Below are 23,689 nucleotides of genomic sequence, written 5' to 3'. Positions count from 1 at the left end.
ACAAATATATATAATATACATATATATATATTACATATAATATATATATAAAATATATATATATCCTTGCAAAGGGGACTGAATAGGATACTTGAGGTTATTTTTAGTTTACGTTTGTTGAATTAAACAGGACATGGCGCAAAGGCAGATTGCACAACTCAACTTCTCGGAAAGTGTGATCCGAAACAAGGATGAAGTAGAGGAAGCTGAAAAATAGTGTCGGAGAATCTCTGTTGATAAACACAACACACAACTCCTCGGCTCTGTTTTCTGTTTTTATTTTTTTATCCTCAAGTCTATGCTTTTATTTGCTACTAAAGAGTAAATCCTTTAAAAAGTATTTTTTTTTTCTCTAAACGTTTCCGCCAACGATGACACTGGATGCTATTGGGCCATATGTTGATTATTTTCCATAGTTGCACAACACGAAGTTGCTAAATACTTGCTTTTATTACACACCACTGCCAAGAAAACTATCAATGCAAGTCACTGCGGGCTGATTTCATTCATCCATCTATTATAAGAACCGGTTTCCCTCACAACGGTCGCGGGTATGCTGGAGCCGACCCAAGCCGTCGACAGTAGGCAGGGTACACATTGAATTGATTGCCAGCCAATCGCAGGGAACACATAGATGAACAACAACTCGTGCTCACGCCAATTTAGAATGTCCCATTAATCTACCGTGCATTTCTTTGGAGAACCCGGAAAAAACCCACGCAAGCATGGGGAGAACATGCAAACTCCGCACAGGAATGGCGGAGACGGATTCGAACCTTGCGCTAGTGTACTACTGTTCTCTACCACCGTGCCACGGGCTGTTGTCATGGCAAAATAAATAATTAAGCTCCCTAATTTGTCAGTTGTCAATCTATTGTCTAGCTGTCCATTTATTGTGTGAAAAGCGTGAGTGCTAACTGGATGTAGGCATATCGATAGATTAGGTCTTACTTGGCAAGATCACTACTTAGGTCAATGTGGCTTGCGAGATACTCACCCAGTAACGACTTCTTACCAAGCTTTGTATTTAGCTTGAAAGATAACCAGCAAACTTTTGAGCTAGATTTAGCTTCTCTGGATTTTTAGTGAGTCACTAGTTCATCTTAACTTTGCCAGCCAACTAAGCGATTTAGCTCGTGACCTAACGAGCTAGTGACTGAATTAGATTTGGTTTGCATCCTATCTCACTTGCGCTGTCGTGGGCTACTTAGCAAGCTAGCCACTGAGCTTGATATATTGCCACACTTTCCAGTTACTCAGCTGCAAGCTAATAAGCTAGATTTAGCCTGCCAAATTTTTTAGTCGATTAATAGCTCTGTAGTTACTGTGCTAGATTTGATTTGCCAAGCGTGAAAGTTTAGTTTCCTACCCTGAGAGCTACTGAATTAGATTTAGCTTTGAGATCTTTCTGACTTCCCAGTTAGCAATTTAACTATTCACCTCATTTCAATTTATACATCGCTTTCATGACAGCCACAGCTATAACAATGACATAACCAGCTACCTACAACTGAACAAGTGTATTCTAGTTGGTTAGTTAGGGTGCGTTCAGAACTTCACTCTGACGCATGCTAACACTACTCTGAGAGTGTATCATGTCGTCATCCACACCGCTTATCCAAGTTTTCTATTCGGTTACTTGCCTCAGTCGCTATGATTATTATGTTATTATTTCTGACTAACTATGCTAAGATTAACGTGAGAGCTTTCTCATCAGTTATTTATTACAATATATCTTGTTAGCTAACTAGCTAGCTACAGTGCTGAATTTTGTGAGCTTTTGTCATGAGCTACTGAGAATCTTCTCATGAGCATTCTTGATCAACACAGCTATTGTGACTAGCTTCATAGCCAAATTTGGTGGTGTTCTTTTTTCTTTTTTGTATGGAAGTGATGCATTAGTGTAGATCTAGTTTGGTGAAAGCACGAGTTTGGCAGATGTATCTGTTTCTCATGTCACAGTTGGCTTTGCTCCAGTTGTCCAGAGTTGTTGACATCAGCAACTTTGACGTCAAAGCGCAGCTGTTTTTGATGTAGTAGTTTTCATTTCTCCAGAATCTAAACATCACACAAAATGGACTACGTGAGACATCAGGTGTTTAAGTCGTATTTGTTACTTTGTTTCAGGTAAATATTGAACACATTTATTTGATTTATTGGTCATAAAATTGCGTTTTATGTTGTCTAACCACCGAGATAGATTCATTTGAAGAGTTTTCAAGTTAGTTTCAAGCTAAATTGCTTGCTGAGCTAGATTTCGCTCGAGAGCTTTCTCAGCTAACGAGCTAGCTCCAGAGTTGGTGAACTTGTGAGCTAACAACATAGCTAGCTACTTGTTAAATTTAGTTGGCAATCTTGGAGTTAGCGCAAATTAGCGTGCAAGCTAACCCACTTGCTACTAACTCAGATTTAGCAGGAGAACTTTCTCAGGTTCTACTTATCTTACAATCTAACCATCTCGCTAGTTGGCTAAGTTGTTTTTTTGGTGTTTGATTACTCACGCCAGAGTGAGGTTGCGTCCGTCGTTCCACTTCCACTTGTCAGAGAGTTCATTTTTGCTCAGTCCCATCCAGTAGCCGTGCTTGTCATCACTGTAGTACTTTGTATGGTTTGTGACAAATTCCTGAAACAAGCAAGAAAATAATAATAGTTTCCTAATAATAGTCTGCTGTGGGATTTCTGAAGATACCACTTTAATGATCCTCAAGTAATTGTTTTAAAAATGGCAGACTGGTTAGGACATCCGCCTCACAGTACAGAGGTCCAGGGTTCAAATATGGGTTCTGGCCTTCCTGTGTGGCGTTTGCATGTTCTCCCTGTGCCTGCCTGGGTTTTCTCTGGGTACTCTGGTTTCCTCCCACGTTCCAAAAACATGCATGGCAGGTGGACTGAACACTCTAAATTGCCCCTTAGTGTGAGTGTGAGTGCGGATGGTTGTTTGTCTATGAGTGCCCTGCGATTGGCTGGCAACCAGTTCACAGAGTACCCCGTCTGCTGGTCCAAGACAGCTGGGATAGGCTCCAGTAGGCCCGCAACTTTTGGGATGATAAGTGATTCAGATAATGGATGGATAAATGGATGACGTCCCACTTCGATGTGTACTAGAACCCCTACCATTGAAGAGAATATACAGTATTAGTAAAGTTCACCTGTTCTTCCTGGCTTTCGATGAGCAGCAGGTGTGCGTTCCTCTGCTTGCAATCATCAACGCTTCCCTGCCAGGTCTTCCAGCCGCTGTAGTAAATGTGGTGCCCGAAAAGGTAACACTTGGAGCCGAACTGCAGCCAATCGTCGTAGCACGGCTGGCACAGGCTTAAAACTAAAAAAACAAAAACAACTTTCCATGGTCCATTTGTTTTTTCCATCTTCAATCGCTAACTGAATATATATATATATATATATATATATTTATATATATATATATATATATATATATATATATATTTATATATATATATATATTTATATATATATATATATATATATATATATACATATATATATTTATATATATATACATATATATTTATACCTACATATATATATATATATATATATATATCTTTATATTTATATCTTTATATATATATATATACTTATATATATATATATATATATATATATATATACATATATATATATATATATATATATATTTATATATATAAATATATAATTTAATAAAATAATTACATGAATACATTTAACAAAGTAGTAATTGAGTAAACTGTAAAATGTAAAAAAAAAAAAAAAAAGGTTCATATATGGCACTAAAACTTATTTATTTTAGAAGAGGCCTAATAATTGAAAAACAAACGTCATATTAAGGCATTGGAACGTGTGTTGACCTTTTTGCGGGCAGTGATTGATGACAGGGAACTTGTCATACTGCAGAATCTGGCCCACGGTCCAGTTGAGCTGGTCCCGTTCCCTGCTCAGCTCCCGGGCTCGTCCCTGCAGCCGCTCCAGCTCGGCTTGAATATGACCGTTTTGAGTCGTCAGGTTAATGTTCTGCTGATGCTGCTCGGCCATGACGCCGTTCACTGAAGCAGGAAAACAAATCAATCCTTGATTTCATTCATAACTGGCCAACCAAAAAAAAAAAGTGACTGATTATTTGGTTGTTTGCTTGTGTTGAATCTATTGCAAAAAAAACCCAGAAAAATACTTTTCAGATTTAAATTTTATGCTCAGATTTGTTTGCTAAGGTGCATTAGAAGACGTTAGCCTGTTAGCCGCCACTATGAGTCCAGACCACAACCACCATCCATCAGCCATTTTATGATAACAGCAGTCTTCAAGTGTGGTACGTGGACTCCCTCTAGTGGTACCTCACAGAATTACTGAATTAAATGCAAACGGTGCATAATCTTACTGTGGCTCAATCTTATTTTTAATCCAGTACAGGTAGCCTATATTTGTTAAGTACAATTCAGTTGTATTTAGCTTTTATGTGCATTTTCCTTTAATCTTTAACAATGGTTTGTTTTCTAAACATGAACTATGGTAGAATTTTATTTTTGAAATCCGGGTCACATAAACCCAACCAATTAAATCAAATCAAATTAAGTCCTGTGGGCTGTTTTCTCATTTTCCTCTTTTTATCTGAGCATCAAATTGAAATGTGAATAATCAGACATTTTTCCCTCTCTTTCTTGTTTGTGTAAAAATCAAGCAACAAAATAGTCAGTTTGTCCAAAATGGACGGAAGGAATGATTCTTCTCAGGAGGAAGAAAAAAAACAGAGGTGTCGTGTACTTACGATGCACGATGAGGGCGATGATAATAGACATGAAGATGACACAAAGGACGCCCAGAGCGGCGGCCGCCAATGTGACTCGCGTGTGGACTGACGATTGAGACACGTTTTCTGGCGGGAAAGCCCAAAAATATTGTCATTGACAGCCCAACCTCTCAAAACCTTTTTAAGAATTGCACATATTTTAAATTTCACTAAATCACACTAAAAGTTTATACATCCACTATTTCACTACTGTGTGTTTTAAAGTAGAAGTTTGAAGATTTTGATTTATGCTCAATTCCGTTAGCGCATCAATAGCATTTCCCATTATATATTAGCATTAAGCTAGTAGACTTTTGGCAGATGAAATTATATATGTTGGTTGAACATTTAAAAAAAAATTAAACAGTGATTGGTTAGAAATAATCCCATTGCTAATCTACCAGTAGTTGAAGTTGAATGGTGGCGGACCAACAAACGGACCTAACTGAAAGACTGACTAACTGACAATTACAATTCGTTTTGGCTTGAAAAAAAAAAATGACAGATGACGAATGACTGATTGGGAAAACATTGGGAAATTTCACCAATTGACAAAAATATATATTTTCGTCTTTCTAGCAGCCGCATAGATACAACACAGTAGACAGTTGGGAATAAATTCTAAATGTTTTGTGACTTGAAATAACCTTGGGAATAAAAAAAAAAAGTCATGAACCTTGGAAGATGTGAGGGACGCTGCAAGGTAACTCCTTCGACCGCACGTCATCGTAAATCTCGTCCACATCGCCACACTTCTCTGGATGCAACAAACACACTTTATTTCGTTAGTTTGTGGCATTTCTAAGTTTGGAAAAGGTGGACAGGAGTGTGAAAGGCATCATCGGAGAAGATGGAGGGAAGTTTCTGAAAACCTTGGGAACAGCCTTGCGGCGGCCACGTCTCCAGCTCGTTCCTCACGTCTTCGTAGATCACGGCCTCATTTGGCAAGTCTGGAAAGAGAAGCACATGTTTAAAAGGGAAACAAACTAATTATGTATTGTCCTTGCCAAATAGTGAACCCACATCGTCTTTTACAGCTTCGCTTATTACAATAAAATGCGCTGTATTGTGGATGGATGCAAAGTATGACCAACATGATATGGACAAAGTCACAAGCTGCTCAGTGTCGACAAACTAGCCACTTTTCTGAGTATTATTGTTACTATTAAAAAAAAAAGAAAGAAAAGAAGAGCAACAACCCATCTAATGATTTTTTGTTGTCTCATCAATGAGTTGCAGAGATTCCGAGACTCACACCTCTGTGTCCAGACTGCAAATGAGTGCTACGTACAAGCAGCACTTCATCACCAAGCTGCTCAAATATATTTTGTCAAAATAGTGTGTTGATCTGTGTATGTGGTGCATGTAGCGGAGATGTGGCCAAACACCAATAAGCAATTAAAAAGTAATTTTTACATGACTTGTCGCCTTGGAAAATAAGTGTGGAAATATAGTTTGACAAATCGTGTACAACTCCCTCAAAAAGAGGATTACAGCTGTTTATTGCCACTCCCAGTTGTCGTTTAATGTTAAACTAAACATAAAACAAAGAGAAATTAAATAATGTGTACTTTAAAAAAGAGCACATAGCTTTGACGAATCATTTAAAGAAATGGTGTAAAACGACTCACTGTGAGAGTTGAACTTGACTGTCACATAATTGATTTCTGCTTCTGCCATAATTTGATGGAAAAAAATCCCCCAAAATCCAAATAAATAAATAAATAGCACTAATCCTACAATAGGTTTGACTTCATCCAAGCCAGCAGATATTCAAACTGCTTTGAGGCACACAAATGAAACTCAAGTGTGAGTAAGAATACGAGTTCTTCTTTTTCTTGCTTCTTCTTTTCAAATGATGTGATGCAAAATGTGCAAGTCGGATGTTTGATTTAGCGTTGCGGGCAGGCTTACGGCGGGAGTGGTCACACATTTGCATGTGTTTTAAAGTCTTTAGAATATTTTCTGAATCGTTTTTTTTTTTTTCAATCATTCTTTCTGCAGTGTCCTAGAATGCCCTAAAAAGGAACCCCAAAAATATTATTATTATTGGATAGCAGTTATTGTATTTTTGAATTGTATTTGTATAATGTATTACTTCAAACTAAATATTTTATAAAAATATTTCTAAATATTTTCTAAATACCTTTACAAAATATAGAAATAGTTGTTTGAAATGTTTCGTAAATCCTACAAATAATTTGAGTAATATTTACTAATGAATACATTGAACGTAATGTCACTTTACATTTAATATAAATGTAGTTATATTTATTATATAAATTCAAAAAATATATGACCAATTATATTAAATGTAATGTCACTTTACATTTACTATATTTATTCGAACCTTTGCAAAGAGCCAAGCACGTCGCGAGCGTAGTTTTGGCCGCCAGAGGTCCTCATCTTGCAAAGGTTGCATCGTTTAAACAGCGACGACGTCATAAAGACTCAAACATTTCCAAATGTTTTTATTAATAATGAAAAAAACTATAACAGTGACAAAAAACACGTGATATCCTAAGGGTGTAAATTAAAAAAAAAAAAAAACAATTGGAAAAGAATTCGGCGCTTACGTCATCAAGGAAGTGTGGTCACGTCACGTGGAAAACACCTGAACACGATTACAGGAATAAAAAAAAACTAAATCGAGTGTCCAGGTGGTGAGTGCACGTTGAAAAATTGCGTCTGGAATTCTTGAGTGGCAGAGATGGTTTGCGGAGGATTTGTCTGCACTAAAAACTCCCTTTGCGCCCTCAATGTACTTTACGTAGTAAGTACTGTAACTTTTTTTTCTCTCTCCAATATATGAGTCATCTTTGTACTTTAAATGTACGAAGGAGACCGGCCGTTAGGAAAAAAAATGTATGACGTGTTCTAATCAATTCATGTGATGACGATACAGTAGAGGTATCTTCGTTTATGTGTATTTTGCGTTAAATTTGGAATTTAACATATACACAAGTAACTATTTGTTTTATTTGAGGGTGAAATGTAACATTTTCTCTAACGTGCGACTTTACTCTTTTTGTGTGGACTTTCAATGACCCAAACAAATGACTTTCAATCATGTTAAATTTCAATTTAAAACGGATTAAACTAAATTTAAAGTTTAAAAATTAGGGTTAATTAGACATTTTTCTTACATAAAATGCAATATAAAATTTTATTGAGACGGAATTTTATTAGAATTAGAAATCCCTTTATTGTCATTGTACTCAAGAGTGCAACGAGATTAGAGAGCTCCCCTCTCCAGTGCAATACAACAATAATACAGACAAATATATAAATTAGATAAATAAGAGAGTGCAATGGAAAATAATACTGAAGGGTATATAAAAACACATCACGATGCTGTTCTGCAAGGTAAGGGTGGTCTCGTGTGTGTGTGTGAGAGTTCAGAATAGAGATGGCTCTCGGAAAGAAACTGTTTCTCAGTCTATTTGTCCTCGATTTGATGCATCTGTAGCGCCTGCCAGAGGGCATCAGGTCGAACAGGTGGGAGTTTGGGTGGGTATTGTCTTTGACGATGTTGAGAGCCCTGCTGAGGCACCGGGCGGTGTAGATGTCCGACAGTGAGGGGAGAGGGCAGCCAATAATCCTTTGCGCTGTTTTGACTGTCCTCTGGAGCCTCACTCTGTCCGCCTCAGTGCAGCCGCCGTACCAGGTGGAGACACAGTACGTCAGCAGGCTCTCGATGGACGAGTGGTAGAACGTATATTCAGATGAACAGAATTGTCATTTGTGAATTGTGCAATGTTGGCTGGCTATTCGACTTTTTTCCCCTCTCTCGACAAGAGGTTTTTTTTTTTTTGTTCTTTTTTCATTTTCTCTCTTCACTTCCAAGCGCAAATGCAGTGCAAAGAACCCAACTTGGCAGCACTTTGGCGAATGTTGAACAATACTTCCATAGTTCTTCCCAGTTGTAATTTATTGGACAGCTAAACATAAAAACAAGAATTACACCTTATTTTTTAAAACAACTACATAGCCTTTTAGTCTGCTATCTTAATTCTAAGCGCCTGATCTTTATGATTTTTTTTTATATAAAACCTAAAGAAATACCACAAGGAATTTTCTAAATTCCAAAAACATTTAGGAATTTTGTATACATTTAATATTTTTTAAAACTATTGTACTGTATTATGACATTGTGTGTCATTACCTCAGCTGGTGAGCCTGCTGCTGGTGGGCGTGGCGGCGTGGGGCAAATGGTTCGGCCTGGTGTCCAGCATCCAGGTGGTGGCGGGTGTGATCTGTGTGGGCATCTTCCTGCTCCTGGTGGCCTTCGTGGGGCTGTGCGGCGCCCTGCAGCACCACCAGGTGCTGCTCTTCTTCGTATCCTTATGTGTTTTGGAAGCAGAACTGGCCAAAGTACTCATACTTTTGACTTCAGATAAGTGCTCAAAAATCTGCGGGTAATTGGGGCCCGGGCGGTCGATATTCATGAGTTTTCACATTCACTGTTTTGGAAACTTGGCATCACCAGAAAGGAAAATGTCAGCACACAAAACAGTTTCAATCCGGTTTTGGGCATGACGGTATTTGGTTGGATGAAATTCCAATAATTGATTAATCAGCTGATTAATTAAAAAAATATATACTAACTTTTTTTTATCTCTTAAAGCTTACAACAAAGATGAATTAGAGGCAGTAAATTTGACTTTTTACATTTATTCTTAAGTATTGGTTTAACTTGACAACAGATAGAAAAACGGCTAATATTAGCAGATTAATTGGCAAGGCCCTAGTACAGATACAGTATTACCAATCTTTTTACCCATTTTTCTTTTCCTGTGGCCGACAAACACGTGAAACAGTATAAAATAGTTTTGTGACATGAAAACACGCAGTACAATTTAAAATATTTCAAATATAAAACAAGGTTAATTTTGTGCAGCTAGTCGCCCTCAAGCGCTACGAGGTAAGCAAAACTTCCTGTTTTCACCGCTGTTACTATTGGTTGCTTACTTCTAAAAGTCTGTGGCGTCTTCTTAACAAAGCAGTACATGATCATCCTGTCCCTGGTGTTTGTGGTGCAGCTGTCTGTGTCGTGCGCCTGTCTGGCTCTCAACGAAGACCAGCGGGTAAGGCCTTCGCTCCACTAAGAGCCCTCGCTTCACATTCGCATAGACTTGACCGACTCCCTGATGCCCTCGCAGAATCATCTAATGGAAGTGGGTTGGAACAAGTCTGAGTCGACACAGACGGATGTGGAGAAGACGCTGAACTGTTGCGGCTTCTCCCATGTGGATTACAACAAAACATGCGCAGCTGTAAGGAAACAGGGCCGACATGAGTTTTCCATAACTTTTGATTTCAAAATCAATATTAACACTTCAACTACCAAATGTAGGGGAAATGGAGCATTTTTGTTCTTATGATACTTTTTCTTTTTTAAGAGCTGTTTTAACCAGCAGCCGCCATTGTCATGCACCACGTGCTCTGACATCATCGAGAAGTACGCCGGGGAAGTGCTGCGCTTTGTGGGCGGTATTGGACTATTCTTCAGCTTCACAGAGGTACTATTTATTGTTTTGTTCTGATTGTTGTCTCTGTGGAATGGTATGCAAAGTTCACTTTGAAATATAAAAAAAACTGCCAAGAGATTAAGATTATTTTGAGTTTGATGTTACATGACTATACTTCTAAGGCGCCAGTGTTGCATGACTAGAGGCATGCTTAATTTTTATTTTGACAAAGCCCACAAAAATATTCCCAAATCGTGCTATACATTTAATGTGCTGGTGGTTCTGACTTCAAAGCTTAGGGGGATCGATTCCCCTGATCCTTTTTGTCAATTTCCCAAATTGTACAACTTCAGGAATGTGGAAGGTTATTAAATATATAAAGCACAATCGATCAAACGCAAACGGTCAGGAAACCTGTTTTTTTTTTTTTAATTCTGACATGTACTACTTTTTAATGTTATCTTTCCTGCAGATGCTTGGTGTTTGGCTGGCTCATCGTTATAGAAACATAAAAGACCCCAGATCAAATCCCGGCGCCTTTCTGTAATTTCTTCTGTTTTTTTTTTCTTTCTGAAAACTAACACATTGCACTGCTCCAATTATCAATTTTCTTGCCTTTGTAATTTTTCTATTTGCTGTTTATAACGTATGGCTTTCCTGTTGACAGATGCAAGTGTGTGACTTAAAGGCATGTTTAATATTCTGTTCTTGTGTTGGTGACACAATGTTCAAAACCACCACATATGTCAGCAAAACCTACGTAGTTTAGCATGTAGGCTTGGATGTAACCAAATGCCTCAAAGCTCTTTGTATTTATTTAGTGACTGCACAAACTTTGCATTGTGGACACGTTTGCTTTAAAGCTGCCACATTGATGGTAGCCATGTCAAGCCTGGCGGATGGTGGTTATGTTGTATAAGCGAATGCCTTTCATATGTCCTTATACTTCAGGCTAAATGGCGAGAAAATGCTAATCTGATGTTAAATATTTTCACATGTTGGTGACACGGTCAATGCAGAAAACCACCACAATAAGATGCTTAGTCTTAACATGTAGGCTTAATATATAAACAAAATCCCCCCCAGTTTTGTGTAATTATTACTATGATTAAAGAAGCTACCGAAAGACATGCCAGCTCCTAGTTCCTGCTAGCCGTCTAAACTGAAGACATGAATGGCTTTTGAAATTCTTTTAAGATGTTAACCTATCAAAATATTTTACACTGCACTATTTACTTTATAATCAGTCTGTGGCAGAAAATGTATAGTAGTACATCCATTGACTATGCTAGCCAGGTAGCATGCTAACAACAACAACATGCTATATCATAACACTAAGGCACATTTAACAAAATAACTTCAACTGTTTGATTTTCAATACTTTATGGATTAAAAGCGAGAGCATGTTTGAATCTTGACATTGACTCATTTCTAAACCGTCCATAAATTTGTCTCATGTGGAGCTCTTTAGTTTGTTTACATTTTACATAAATGTTTTAAAGCCAGATGGTTGATAATCAAGGCTGTGGATGACACTGAGTAAGAGATTAAGTTCAAATTTAAGACATGAGGTTATTTGATTTTAACTTTGCTTCAACTTTACACCGTGTGAAACAATAGCAATGTCACACTGGGTGTTGTCAGTGTCAAAAACGCTCTGAATGTGTGGGTATGAGTCATCTGTTGATCCAACCAGTCGTGGAGTCTGCTTGGTGAGGAAAGAGTATGAGCTCACCTGACTCAACAGGATGACAAGCAGGAAGTTGAGCAGGTGGATTGACCTGTTTTGTACTTTCACATGACAGCTGCGCAATAAAACCAGCAAGTGGGGAAATCCTATTTGATAAGGGAAAGCATACTGGATCATTAACAGACTAAAGCCATACATAAATGGCAAATGGAATATTAGACTTTCAAAAAAAAAAAAAAAAAAAAAAACACAGCTCACGCTCATGGCAGCTTTCGGCAAATCATGTCAATACAATATCGTGTGGTAGTGTTAACAGAGGATGTGGACGTTTCATCAGACTGACGGGAAGCAATTTTGCTGACGATTGACGGGACAAAAATGACACACACTGACTGGAGTCGATTTTCATCCGTCAGCGTAATCGTCAGTAACCGGGTCAAGTACCGACAGATGTCTCAGTGCATCACTGACGGATGCCCATTTTACAGTTTTTTTTTGGTGAGGTTGGATGCAGTGTGGGGACAGACTGACGGACTAACTGACGATGACAATTTGGTTCGGTGAGAAAAATTGACGGACTGGAACTCAAGCCGCTGATGGATTACAGACCAGCAAAATTGAGCAAAATACCCACCTACTGGTTAACACTTCAATCTCCAAAAATGCATTTATGTAAAAAACATGACTGCTGGTAGTATTTACACACCACTTAAAATATGCGACTATATCAAAGTATACTTCGTATAACTTTTTTCAATTGTAGCATGACTAATCTTAAATATTCTACTAGTTTTTTGCCATTCCTTGAAAATAGAGGTTTTCTCATTAATTTAATCTTAAAATATACTTCACTGCTACATTTTTTCACATACTACCACCTAATCTAAAAACATTTTTTTCTGATAATATTGCAACAGATTTTTTTTTTCTGGTAAAATTTGTTCAGACATAAATCTCCAAGTGGAATACATTTTTCTTTTCAAGAGTGTCCCATTGGTAACTATTACAACACCATATTGACGTGCAAAGTTAAACACACTAGAAATGTATGATTTAATAGATATATGCTTTAAATAAATAGTGTGGCAATAACTGCAATGATTTTTTTTTAAACCAACGTTTTATTAAGCATTACTGTACATTCATGTTCGAAAACCATGATGTTCGACCCATGAAAGTTGACACACAAGCACTGGACAGCGCAGAACTGGAATAGTACAGCGCCTCCTGGTGGACAAATGCATTAAATTTGCCACAAGCCATGTCATTTTTTTTTTTTTTGCCTTTGCTGTTAATAGTGTAATGATTTGTAACTTATGTAAAATCAAGGTTTTGCTGTACATTTGTGTACGAAACAAGTTTCGAGAGACGGCTGAGAGGGAGACGGCTCAAGTAAAAAAAAAAAAAGGCTGAAAACCAAAAAATGGCGCAGGGATGCACAAAAACAACTAACAGCGACTAAATCGACCTCAGTCCAATCAAATCAAAACATTGAAAACAGTTGGGAGCAAAGGACACGCTGAACAATAATAAATAGGCACTATTAGCATCCTGTCATTAGCACTGGGCTGAGTGAAAATAAGAGTGATAAAGGAAGGAAGGAACAAATGTAAGAAGGAAGGAAGGGCATACGCCGTGGTAAGGGTGGATCGGCGGCGACGACGGCAAGCGTACTACGAGTCTGACAGAAACGCTCTGTGTGCGTCTGGGAATAGCTGAGCACTGAAGTCAGCGTCGTCTCGCACTCGCTTTTTGATGTCTGCTTTCACCTGTGTGGACATACAAAGACAAAAGGCTAGTTAAAGTGGCCTTAGATAGTTATATTGCAAAAACCTTTGAAGAAAAGAAAAATTTAGAAACATTCCAAAGAGTAGTACGTGGGGGGTCGACCGTTAGTGATGGGAAAATGAAGATTTGAAGCTTTATTTACGTATCACTATCGACCGTACGCTTTGTTATTTGGAGAACTGTGCAAAAGTCTTCTTTTCATTTCATCAAAGTGATTTTATATGATAGTCTCCCTGTTCTTGAAAGCGAAAGAATGAGAACAGGCACAAAAGAATAGTCAAAAACTTTTAAAAAGTGTCTTCAAATAAGTGTGTATTTTATATTTTATTAAATGTGTTTAAAGCATTATAGAGGGGTAAAATGAGCAAAAATAGATTAAATATGGTTTCAATATTGCAGATTTTCACATATTGCAGGGGAGACTTTACAGCATCCCTCGCACTAAACATGGGTTCACTATAATATCAATTTGTACTCATGATGTAATTGTTCAGCAGTTTTATCAAAATTGTAGTGAGTGGTGCAGCATTTACCTGCTCCGAGTAAGCTTCCCTCAGCTCAGGTGAGTCCAGCTCTTGCTGCAAACGCTCGCCAGACGTGATGGGCTTCACGCCAGCTGTCCTGGCCGCCTGACTCACAGCGTCCGACAGCGACACCAGGCTCCCGCTCCCTAGTCCCGTCTGAGAGCGAGCGAGAGAAGATTTAAAAAAATATATATAACCAAACACACAAGTGCAATGAGGAAGGATTTACCCCGCAAGCAATGTGCTCACCTTCCTGCGTTTGGCCGGCATGCCGTGCAAGTAGGCGTCGGACAGCGGCGGTTGCGCCTTCATCTTCCTCTGAGTCATCATGTCACAACGGATGATGGGCACCCACTCCTGCGAAAACATCCCAAAACATCAACTCTCCAGGGAATCAATGTATCTGTTTAGAGGAGGGATCTTCATTTAACTTTAACTATAGGTTTTTGCGTGTCTGTCAATGAATACTTGGATTTACATTAATTCTTATGGACAATATTACTTTGGTTTGCATCCAAAATGTTTAAAACAAACAGTTAATCCCGGGGTTCCAATGAAAGAAAAAGTTCTCACAGGAGGAACTGTGGCTGCCCAGGCTTCTGACTCTCCGGCCGAGACCTCACTGGTGCCCTCGGCTCCCGCCGCCGCCTTGTCTCCGCCCAACGGTGCGGCCCCGCCTCCAGTACCGAGGTCGGCGGGCGGCGCTCTGGTCTCCCGTGACGACGACACTGACATGGCCTCCTCTGCTGTGGTGGCGGCGGCTGGCGAGAGGGTCTCACTCATCTTTGGTGAGAGGAAAAGGAGGCAGAAAATGATGGGGGGGGGGCAAAGAAAGGCAAAGTCAAGCACCGGTTTAAATATCACATTTAAGTCATGAATTAGAAAAGAGGAGAAGGAGAGAGATGGTTTACCGTGGCACTTTGTGTCGGTTCTGGATCCAGTGTCTCAGCCGCCTCGGACAGTTCCCTCTGTGAAAAAAAAATGTTATATATTATTTACGAGCATTTAAGATGGCCAACGTAACAGGATATAACAGGAAGCCCTTCCTCGACATACAGCATGTGACCTCTGCATTACTTAACTTTATTTCTAGACAACTTAAAGAAAACACACATGACACAGTACTCCTTTCACTGGGTTACTTGCCAGAAACTGCAGGGACGAGTAAATACAGTAACTTAAAATGTTCCTAAACTGAAGTACTGTTTCCCATTGAAATGAATGGAAAACCAATTAATCCGATCCAGCCCCAAAACAAAGTTATATTCATTCGTGAAACACACTACCGATATCATAAAGAAATGAAACAATTTTAAAAAAAATTAATAAAATAAAATCTAATAAGATCTGAAAAGCAAAATATTAACGTCATTGTTCCACTCGACATATTTCTACAAAAAAATGTTTTTCTGTATTCTTGATTTTGGTAGGTTTGGAGCTTATATTGTAAATTACAGCACAAAACATCATGTGGGTCTTGAAAGATCAGTCAAAATGTTCTAAAACAGTTTTCCAATCCCTGGCTCATGTTGTGAATATATATGTGAAGGTTATAACAGCACACCAATATTAGAGTTCTGCAAGAATTAAATGTTTTGTTTTTTGTTAAATGGAATCGACATTTGATATCGCTGAAGCAGTGGTGGCGTTTACCTGCGTGTAAATAATGTAATTCTGAATCTGTTCCGTGGTGATGGGAAGGTGCTCCAGGATGAACTGCAGTCTCATGGTCATCATGCTGGTCATCCAGTTGAGGAGGCTCGGGCTGACGTCGCTTGACATCCTCCGCTGGAAGTACGTGCGCACAAAGTAAAAAAAAAGTTATTCACCACTAAGATCAGAAGGGACGATTGTTGACCTACAATGCGGTGATTGATGACGGCGGTCAGAGCGCGTTGGTCGCCCCTCAGGCAGTACAGGTTGAGTGCAAGACACTCAAACAGAGCCTGGTTGCACAACTGAAGCAGACGAAGCCCAAAAGAATCATCTGGGAGACAGAGACACAAAAAATATACAGCTAAATAATTCTCCAGATCAAGAGAATGGAGCGAGGCATGAATAGCTGGCAAGTCCATTTTTGGCCCTACTTTGCCAATCCTTGTATCAGATAAAAACCATAAAATAAAGGGGAAAAAAAGCCTTTCATAAAATCAGAAATATTGTTGCTGATGCAAATTTGGAAACATAACTCGCCTGTCCACTCAAGCATAAATAATTTCTAAAAATGACCTGATGCTCTTTACGGCCGTTTTTTTTTTCCCCAAACAAACTTACACCATGTAAAAGGTGAACTTTACATGTCCCCATTTGTCTACTTTTTACTCGACATGAGCATGTGGTAGCTGCTAATAACATCCACACAAATATGGTGCACCTGTACAGCGAAGGATGTGTGTGGCGATGAGCGTCAGCTGCTGTCTAAAGAAAGACATGTTAGTCCGGGTGACAGCCACGCCCTCCATCACACTGACCGATGACTCCCTCTGAGTGTAGCCATCCCGAACAAAGAAGAAAAAAAATAATAGATATGACCACATGATTGCGCGACAGAAAGGACAGCTTAGCACAAAAAAAACTCAACTCACAAAGCTTTCCGAGATGTCTTCCTCGAGTTCTTGCACAATGGTGTCAGCAGCAGCCTGTCAGAAAAAAAAAAAAGATAACTGTTGCCACTCCATTTATCTAAAAAGGAGACTTTTCACCCCCTTCTGTGTTGTTTTTATTTCTTATATTGTTGGTTTGTTTAGTCATTTCTACTGTGCTTATCCGATTGTCCCTTAATGTGTGTATGAATGTCCAAATAAAAGAAATGGAAATTTAACGAAAAAGGAATTTGAGCTAAGAACGAGCGATACTGACGGCGATGTTTGCATCGGTGGGCTCTCGGCCGTTGAGGTAGTTCTCTCGGAAGAACTGGGCCAACTGGGTTTGGATGCGGCCCAACGGCTGGTGATGGCCGTGCAGCAGCATGACCAGGTCCGACATGGTGAACGTCTGGCAAACCAGCATCAGCAGCTCGCCGAAGAATCCTGAACCCAACGGACAAGAGTTTAGAAAAGGATCTGCTACACAAGGACGTGGGAACAATTGGCCAGGTCATTTAAAATACAAAAATAAAATAATTAATTCTGCAATTATTATTCACGTTAATAGTAAATGGAGTGCACTCATAAAGCGCTTTTATCTACATGACAAATGTTAAAATGTACATACTGTATTTTAGTTTAAAAAGAATAACTGAATCTCATTTTACACTGTGCTTAGTTTTAAAAATTCAAAATAAAATCAGCAAAATGTGTACATAAGAGGTTTCTTGTAATTATTTATCCTGTATTTCAAACGTTAAAGACCTATTAGCAAGACAACCGGGAAATGCTTAATATAGCTCAGGGTGGGGTCAGGTGGGGGATTGCGTCTTCATTCGCTTAATTGTGTCACCTACCAGATGGCTCCTCCGGGCTGATGAAGATGCTGGTGTTCTGCGAGAGCCTTTGCATGAACTGCGCGATGCTTTCTGTGTCATTCTGTGCCTGCCCCAAGGATCCCATCATACTGGTCAGGACGCCGCGGACGATGCCGATAAACGGCTCTGGGTTGAGGGCGTCGGGGGCCGCCGCGGGGTTGGACGTGGGATTGGTGCTCGCGTTGGGAGCACCGTTGGCGCCGGTAGGGGGAGGAGGTGGCGGCGGAGGCGGCTGGGAGAAGATGGGCTGTGAGGAGTGGAAAGGAGAGGGAAATGGGCACCAAGAAGGGTCTAAAACAATTTATCATACTTATGTCGTATAGATACTTGAGTTCTGATCCAATTCCAGGACTTAGGTAAAAGTGACAGCATGTTAAATCACGAGCTGCCAATGGCCACAACTCACGGCAAGTAACTCAAACTGCAGACTCGCGAAGGGTTTAGTGACCTTAGCCAGTTAACAGCCAACCAACTCTAAACTCGTAATACGCCGACGAACACATCACTCACCGGGCCGGGCCTTTTAAAAAACATCTTTTAAAAACACTCAAAAGTTACAGATAGCTGCTGTATGTGTTGGGATTTTTTAAGCACTATTATTGATCTACAAACATCATGATTAAACTGTTAAGGAAGAAGCACGGACCTGCTGCATCAAGTCGGCCACCCCTCGCATGAGGTTGGGGATGCCGGAGGTGGTGACCGTGATGGAGGGCGCCCCCGCCTGGCCGGTGGCACCAAGCAGGGAGCCGAGCATTTGGCCGAGGTCCGGGTGCATCTCAGGCGGCTGAGCTTGCTGGCCACCGTTGCCCTGGGACTGATTCGGTGGGTTGGCGGTGTTGGCGTCGGAGAAGGAGGAAGACGAAGAGGTGGAGGACGTTTGGGAGGAGGCGGAAGAGGATGTGGAGGAGGATGTTGAGGTGGTGGAGGAGGAAACGGTGTTAGCCGTCTGACCAGCTGTGAAAATAAGAAAATGAAGATATTTTTCCCCCAAAATGTAGGGATACAGTGGTGACCCAAGACACTAATTAAACTCATATCAGCTCAGCCAATTGAAATGGCACTAAAGATCTTCAGCCAGAATCATTTTCAATCCGAATGACAATTGTTTGCCCGTCTATGGCATTTTGTATCGTTTGATTGCAATTGTTAACCTTCCTAAGACAAGTCGCATGGCTCGTATCTCAAGGCTTTACTGTATTGGTCTTTTGGGTGAAATTTTAGAATGAATGTAAGATGCACCATAAGATTTGGACTTGATTGAACTATTCAAAATTTTCGAAGTCATATGACTGACTGTTTAGTTACTTTTTGCACAGCTTATATCTTGAAGTGGGTTCATTTCAGCCCAAAACAACAGCGTGTTGTAATTCTAAACTCACAGGGTATTTTGAAAAAAGCGTGCCTCTGAAATTTTATTAACACACCTTTAAAGTTTTTCACGATTTGAAGAAAGTAAAAAAAAAAAAAATCTGTCCCCCGTAAGATGTTCCCATGAATTCATGTAATGTATATACTTGCCCATTTGTCCTGGCATCAGAAGCTGACCCACCACTGCACTAATCATCTGGTTGACAGCAGCAGGACTTAAAGCCTGTAAACAAGACAATTGAATTATTCAATTTTATAATCGTGAAATTGCCCGTGATTATCCAAACAACGCTTCCCAACCTGCCCGGGCTGCTGGCCTGGCATGGCCGCCCTAACGTTTATGGTGGCCCCTCGGCTGCCGAATGCCGGCAGAGGGATGTTGGGAGCAAAGGGGGGCCGGCTGAACAGCACCCTGGCCTGCGGTTGTGGGCCGGCGTGAGGGGGCAGCGGCGGTGCAGTGGGCGTGGTGGTCGGGGTGTTAGGACCCGTGGTCGTGGCCGAGGAGTTAGCCGTGGAGTTGTAGCCGGGAGGTGTGGGCTGCGGTGGGAGCGGTTGGCCCGAGGCGGCGGCGGTTGCGGCGCTGGTCGCCACCGCCGTGGCATACTGAGTGATCTGTTGCATGAGATTCCGCATGAAGTCTGGTGGAAGACCACCTAAAGGAAAGCAAAATCACAGTGGACAGTCATTTCTCACCCATGTCCAAATAGATGGGCCATCTTCATTGTATTATTAAGGTATTTTCGAATAAACTACTATATTTTCCGGATGATGAGACGCTACTTTTTTTTAACCATGTGGCTAATACAACGGTGTGGCTTTTATTTGATTTTTCTTTCACCAGTAGTGGCGCTCTATATTTCAGAAAATACGCTCAATAAATCTCTCTTTTTTTCTCTTGGGTCTGTTCTGTTTTAATTAGCAAAGTTGTTGCCGTGTTGAGAGGCACTGTTTTAAGAATCTGTTCATGTAGCTTTATGTGCATTCATATTCCGAAATCGTTCTGTACATGCGGTAAACAACCATTTTTTTCCAACATAGAAAACTGCGGCTTATAGCCTGGTGCTGCTTGTATATTGTTTTTTTTTTGGGAAGGGGGTTGCTGGTTGCTGCGCCTTATAGTCCGGAATATATCAGGTTATCAATTCAATTACTTGTCCTTACAAGATGTTTCATTCACTTTTTCTTTTCAACAAATACATGAATATTAAAAAAATGCTCAATCAATGCAACAAATCCTACACACTCTTGATAATGTTAACGGTTGCCCATCTAGACCTGAAGAATAAAGCAGACTGTATGCCATTCCACCTGAGACTGAAAAAGGGAGCTTGAGCTGGGAAAATTAATTTTTACCTGGCTGTCCTGCCATCTGGTGACCAGCAACAGGGTTTGGGCCCGTGCCTACACACACACACAAACATGCACAAATATCATAAAACAGACTATTTTCTGGTATGGTACACAACTGGGATAACCACTACGTTGATCACGCGAGGGGGGGGATAAATAACATTTAACAAATAAAATGTTGCATTGGCAGCCAAGATGTGGAAAGAAACATTCAATCAGTGGCAGGCAGGGGGCAACACACCGTCCGTGTTCATCTGCATCATGACCACCGGGCCTGCCTGGTGGCTGATTCTGATGACTCGGGGGCCGGCCTGTCCCTGTCCAGCCTGCTGATTGGACGGGGAAGTCTGTGGGGGAAAGGTCTGTCCCTGACCTGCCTGCTCCGACTGGCCGGCCGGCGGGGCGGGTGGAGCTTGTCCCTCGGTGCCGTTGGCTGCGGCAGTCATGGTGGCGCCCAGGTTCATCTGTGGGGGAGAAACGCAGGCTTCAACTTTTCAACTATACTGACATTTTTTAACTCCATAAATTGGACCTTTTTTTAGGCTGACAAGAAAACACTTCAACAGGGCCGTAAATTGGGAATATCTCACTTCTCAGAATCTTGGCATCCTCATCAATACTGCTTTCATTTACATTCCTATAACTTCCCTTGCCTTTTCTGCCTAATAAAACTGCAAGATCCGATCCGCATCGAGAAGGATATTAGGAGTAAAAACTATATCTGTGGCGACACCTAATGAGACGTGCCCCTCACAAAGAAAATTCCCAGGCTTAAAGTGTCGCTAATAAACTGTGAAAAGGTCATGAGGGGTTTATATAGAGTACAATGGACTTATGTGGCCTGAAAATGTCCGTGTGGATGAAGTACAATGGTGCAGGCATTTTGTGTCGACCATTATTTGTGATCAACTTTGTCAAAACTTTTCTCCAGCCCTAAAGCAGATGCTTTCAAAACTAGACAATGATATACATTAATATAATAAAGTATTTGTATTTGCTTATGTGCTATCACTGCCAACTCTCAAACTTACTTGTACAGGAATGTGGTGGTGCACGGCGCCGGGCATTGCGACAGGAACGGTGTAGTGGGACATGGGCCGCACCACGTGGAGGTGGCGCGGCACCGGGCTCAGGAGATTCAGACGCAGGTCGCTCAAGGCCACCAAGGCGTTGCCCAAGAGACGCAGACACTCCCATGTGAGGACCAGCGTCTGTTGGTCGTCCTCTCTTTCCTGAGGACATAAAGAAGATCTCGGGCATGGGTTTGGGTTTAAATTATTTTATCCATTTTTTCCAAGTATTTTTTTGTCAGGATTTATTTTTTTGCAGCTTCTGGAGTTCGTTGAGCAACACAGCTGGTGTTACATGTATGTAAGAAAAGTGTACTGTGTAGAACACCCTGGCTAAAGGAGTGTTTAAATCCTACTGTGTTGTTGTTGTATTCTGCGGATGTGGCCGTCTCCAAGATGGTGTGAGCTCTCTGGATGAAGGGCTGCAGCCTCTCCTCCACCCGCCGCAGTTCCGACAACATCTCGGCCAGTTCGGTTGGGCTCGGGTGTCTAGATCAAGAAAAACAATGACATATTTACTTGTAATAAAAGATAATGAGCTAATTACGAGCAATGAGTGAGTGAGAGTCTCACTGGGGTCCAGGTTGAGGCGTTGGTCCGTCGGATGGGAGTGAGGAGGCGGAGGGCGGAGGTGGCGGCGTCACCGGAGGAGGCGAGGTGTCCATAGGCTGAGCAGAGGGAGACGGGGTGGAGGTGGTGGAAGAGGACGAAGGTGGTGGCGGGGCAGCAGCGGATGGAGGCTCTCTTTGGGTGTGAACAGACGGGTCATCCGGCCGACCCTGACACAAATGCAATTGCAGTAATTTACAAATTTGAAGGTTGGATTTTAAAAGGAGACTTGAATACTGCACCTCCTAAATACCCCACAATTCTTTGAATAAATAAATAAAAGGAAGTGAGCAAAATGGACAAAAACAAAGTCTGACTGGTGGAACATTGAAGCAAGATGCGCCAGGGGTCTCACCTCCATCCTTTCAATGAGATCATTGATGTCTCTCAGCATGTTCTCAGCGAGCACCAACCTCAGTCGAGGTTCGCTGTGCACCGGCTGATCCATGTCAATGTGCACATTTAACGATCCGTTGCTCTGAAAGTGACAAGGGGGAGGAGAATATTCAAGTATGTGAATTACAAAATAGACTTGACGGTTCCAAAAGTAACAAGAACCAAACACACAGCGTCTTGACTTACTAAGTCGTGACTTACCCCAGTGCTGGTTGTCACTCTGGCATTCCTTGCATTGTCCCCCATGCCGGACACCATCTGCTGTACCGACATCTAAACGGGAGGGGGAAACAAATGTTGATGCTGGTGATTGGAAAGAAAAAAACTATGAGAATTAAAAAGTTCCACAGGTTGTACCTGTATTTGTTGGGGGTCCATAATGTTGACGGGGAGGTTGAAGGTCCCCAACATGACGTAGCTGTTGGCGTTGCGGTCGTGCGGAGGGGCCTGAGGCCCGTCCTGTGATGACGATGCGCCGCCGCCGACATCTGCGGAGGAGCCACCAGCCCCGGACTGGGAGGGCGGAGGGGGCGCACGCTCCACCAAGTGAATCACCTTGCCGCCCACATCTAAGACATACAAGATACGTTAGAGAAGTTTCTAGGTGTGTAGGTGTGTATTTAACCCCCCCCCCTGAATATCAATCCAATAATTATTAATGTTGCATTTTTGTTTTTCCAGTTGTATTAAATTAAGTGACATACAACATGTGGATTACTCACTATAGTCTGCCAAGGTTCTTTCATCCTGCAAGACTCGGCCCTGGTAGATGAGCCTCTGTTTGTCAATGGGAATCCCCACAGAAGACGCAATGTGCTCCTTGAACTCTTTTACGGTCAACTACAAGAGGTGGAAAAAAATATGTAAATATTAAATCAAGCCAGTCAAGAACTGAAGATCCAGTTTGCAGTTATTTCCTCACTTACCTGACCGCCAACAGTGTATGTTCTGCTCTGAGAGTCTAATGTTTTCACTGTCACTTCTATGTCTGCACTCTGTTCCTCCATACTGTTCCTGCAACAAGACACAAGCAAAATAAATAAATCTCAGATGAATATTCAACATTTTTTGGGCAGGGGGATTATTTAATGTAATGGCGGTCCAATGACAATGCGGTGTCACCAAGAGGTCCAACTATGCAGAATAATTCCTAAATAGCTAGACAGATGGACGA

At 41.0% G+C, this 23,689-nt stretch overlaps 3 protein-coding genes across 6 annotated transcripts in view; 1 reads left to right on the top strand and 2 right to left on the bottom strand.

Annotated features, from left to right (window-relative positions):
- Positions 1-112: 112 nt before the first annotated feature.
- LOC148328915 (oxidized low-density lipoprotein receptor 1-like) lies at positions 113-6,607 on the bottom strand. Its single transcript, XM_088307130.1, has 8 exons — positions 6,415-6,607; positions 5,656-5,733; positions 5,460-5,540; positions 4,763-4,870; positions 3,849-4,043; positions 3,150-3,319; positions 2,502-2,623; positions 113-2,058 (listed from the first exon to the last, which is right to left on the bottom strand). Exons 1-8 carry the CDS (start codon positions 6,461-6,463, stop codon positions 1,899-1,901), a joined length of 963 nt encoding a protein of 320 aa, XP_088163256.1. The 5' UTR covers positions 6,464-6,607; the 3' UTR covers positions 113-1,898.
- A 795-nt stretch (positions 6,608-7,402) lies between these two features.
- LOC148328914 (tetraspanin-13-like) lies at positions 7,403-11,672 on the top strand. Its single transcript, XM_088305797.1, has 6 exons — positions 7,403-7,556; positions 8,954-9,121; positions 9,790-9,870; positions 9,946-10,059; positions 10,186-10,305; positions 10,727-11,672. Exons 1-6 carry the CDS (start codon positions 7,494-7,496, stop codon positions 10,799-10,801), a joined length of 621 nt encoding a protein of 206 aa, XP_088161923.1. The 5' UTR covers positions 7,403-7,493; the 3' UTR covers positions 10,802-11,672.
- A 1,073-nt stretch (positions 11,673-12,745) lies between these two features.
- The window catches only part of bag6 (BAG cochaperone 6), a 34,627-nt gene continuing 23,683 nt past the window's right edge, over positions 12,746-23,689 (bottom strand). For 2 of the 4 annotated variants that reach the window (XM_088305792.1, XM_088305794.1), the window contains 24 exons: positions 23,442-23,529; positions 23,238-23,355; positions 22,873-23,084; positions 22,717-22,788; positions 22,475-22,597; positions 22,084-22,289; positions 21,867-21,999; positions 21,472-21,672; positions 20,682-20,904; positions 20,444-20,491; positions 19,391-19,743; positions 19,241-19,313; positions 18,366-18,676; positions 17,699-17,966; positions 17,116-17,285; positions 16,842-16,895; positions 16,631-16,739; positions 16,119-16,243; positions 15,910-16,044; positions 15,168-15,224; positions 14,830-15,039; positions 14,506-14,613; positions 14,266-14,412; positions 12,746-13,713 (listed from right to left, as the gene is read on the bottom strand). In XM_088305792.1, coding sequence (XP_088161918.1) covers positions 13,618-13,713; positions 14,266-14,412; positions 14,506-14,613; positions 14,830-15,039; positions 15,168-15,224; positions 15,910-16,044; positions 16,119-16,243; positions 16,631-16,739; positions 16,842-16,895; positions 17,116-17,285; positions 17,699-17,966; positions 18,366-18,676; positions 19,241-19,313; positions 19,391-19,743; positions 20,444-20,491; positions 20,682-20,904; positions 21,472-21,672; positions 21,867-21,999; positions 22,084-22,289; positions 22,475-22,597; positions 22,717-22,788; positions 22,873-23,084; positions 23,238-23,355; positions 23,442-23,529 — 3,640 coding nt within the window. In that variant the 3' untranslated portion in view covers positions 12,746-13,617. The remainder of the gene's footprint in view (positions 13,714-14,265; positions 14,413-14,505; positions 14,614-14,829; positions 15,040-15,167; positions 15,225-15,909; positions 16,045-16,118; positions 16,244-16,630; positions 16,740-16,841; positions 16,896-17,115; positions 17,286-17,698; positions 17,967-18,365; positions 18,677-19,240; positions 19,314-19,390; positions 19,744-20,443; positions 20,492-20,681; positions 20,905-21,471; positions 21,673-21,866; positions 22,000-22,083; positions 22,290-22,474; positions 22,598-22,716; positions 22,789-22,872; positions 23,085-23,237; positions 23,356-23,441; positions 23,530-23,689) is intronic. The other 2 variants (XM_088305795.1, XM_088305793.1) reach the window with 2 other exon arrangements.

The sequence above is a fragment of the Idiotropiscis lumnitzeri genome, chromosome 10 (genome assembly GCF_059441095.1).
Source record: "Idiotropiscis lumnitzeri isolate Australia: NSW breed Sydney's pygmy pipehorse chromosome 10, RoL_Ilum_1.0, whole genome shotgun sequence".
Classification (NCBI taxonomy): domain Eukaryota; kingdom Metazoa; phylum Chordata; class Actinopteri; order Syngnathiformes; family Syngnathidae; genus Idiotropiscis; species Idiotropiscis lumnitzeri.
Note: the sequence above shows the minus strand (reverse complement) of the source record. Positions and strands in the feature narration are given on the sequence as shown.

Coding starts and splice junctions, on each gene's coding strand:
- LOC148328915 (XM_088307130.1), bottom strand. CDS start 6,463: ATGGCAGAAGCAGAAATCAATTATGTGACAGTCAAGTTCAACTCTCAC. Junction 5,541..5,655: donor GCCGCAAGGCTGTTCCCAAG/GTTTTCAGAAAC, acceptor TGTTGCATCCAG/AGAAGTGTGGCGATGTGGAC. Junction 4,871..5,459: donor CGTCCCTCACATCTTCCAAG/GTTCATGACTTT, acceptor CTTTCCCGCCAG/AAAACGTGTCTCAATCGTCA.
- LOC148328914 (XM_088305797.1), top strand. CDS start 7,494: ATGGTTTGCGGAGGATTTGTCTGCACTAAAAACTCCCTTTGCGCCCTC. Junction 10,060..10,185: donor ACAACAAAACATGCGCAGCT/GTAAGGAAACAG, acceptor TTCTTTTTTAAG/AGCTGTTTTAACCAGCAGCC. Junction 10,306..10,726: donor TATTCTTCAGCTTCACAGAG/GTACTATTTATT, acceptor TCTTTCCTGCAG/ATGCTTGGTGTTTGGCTGGC.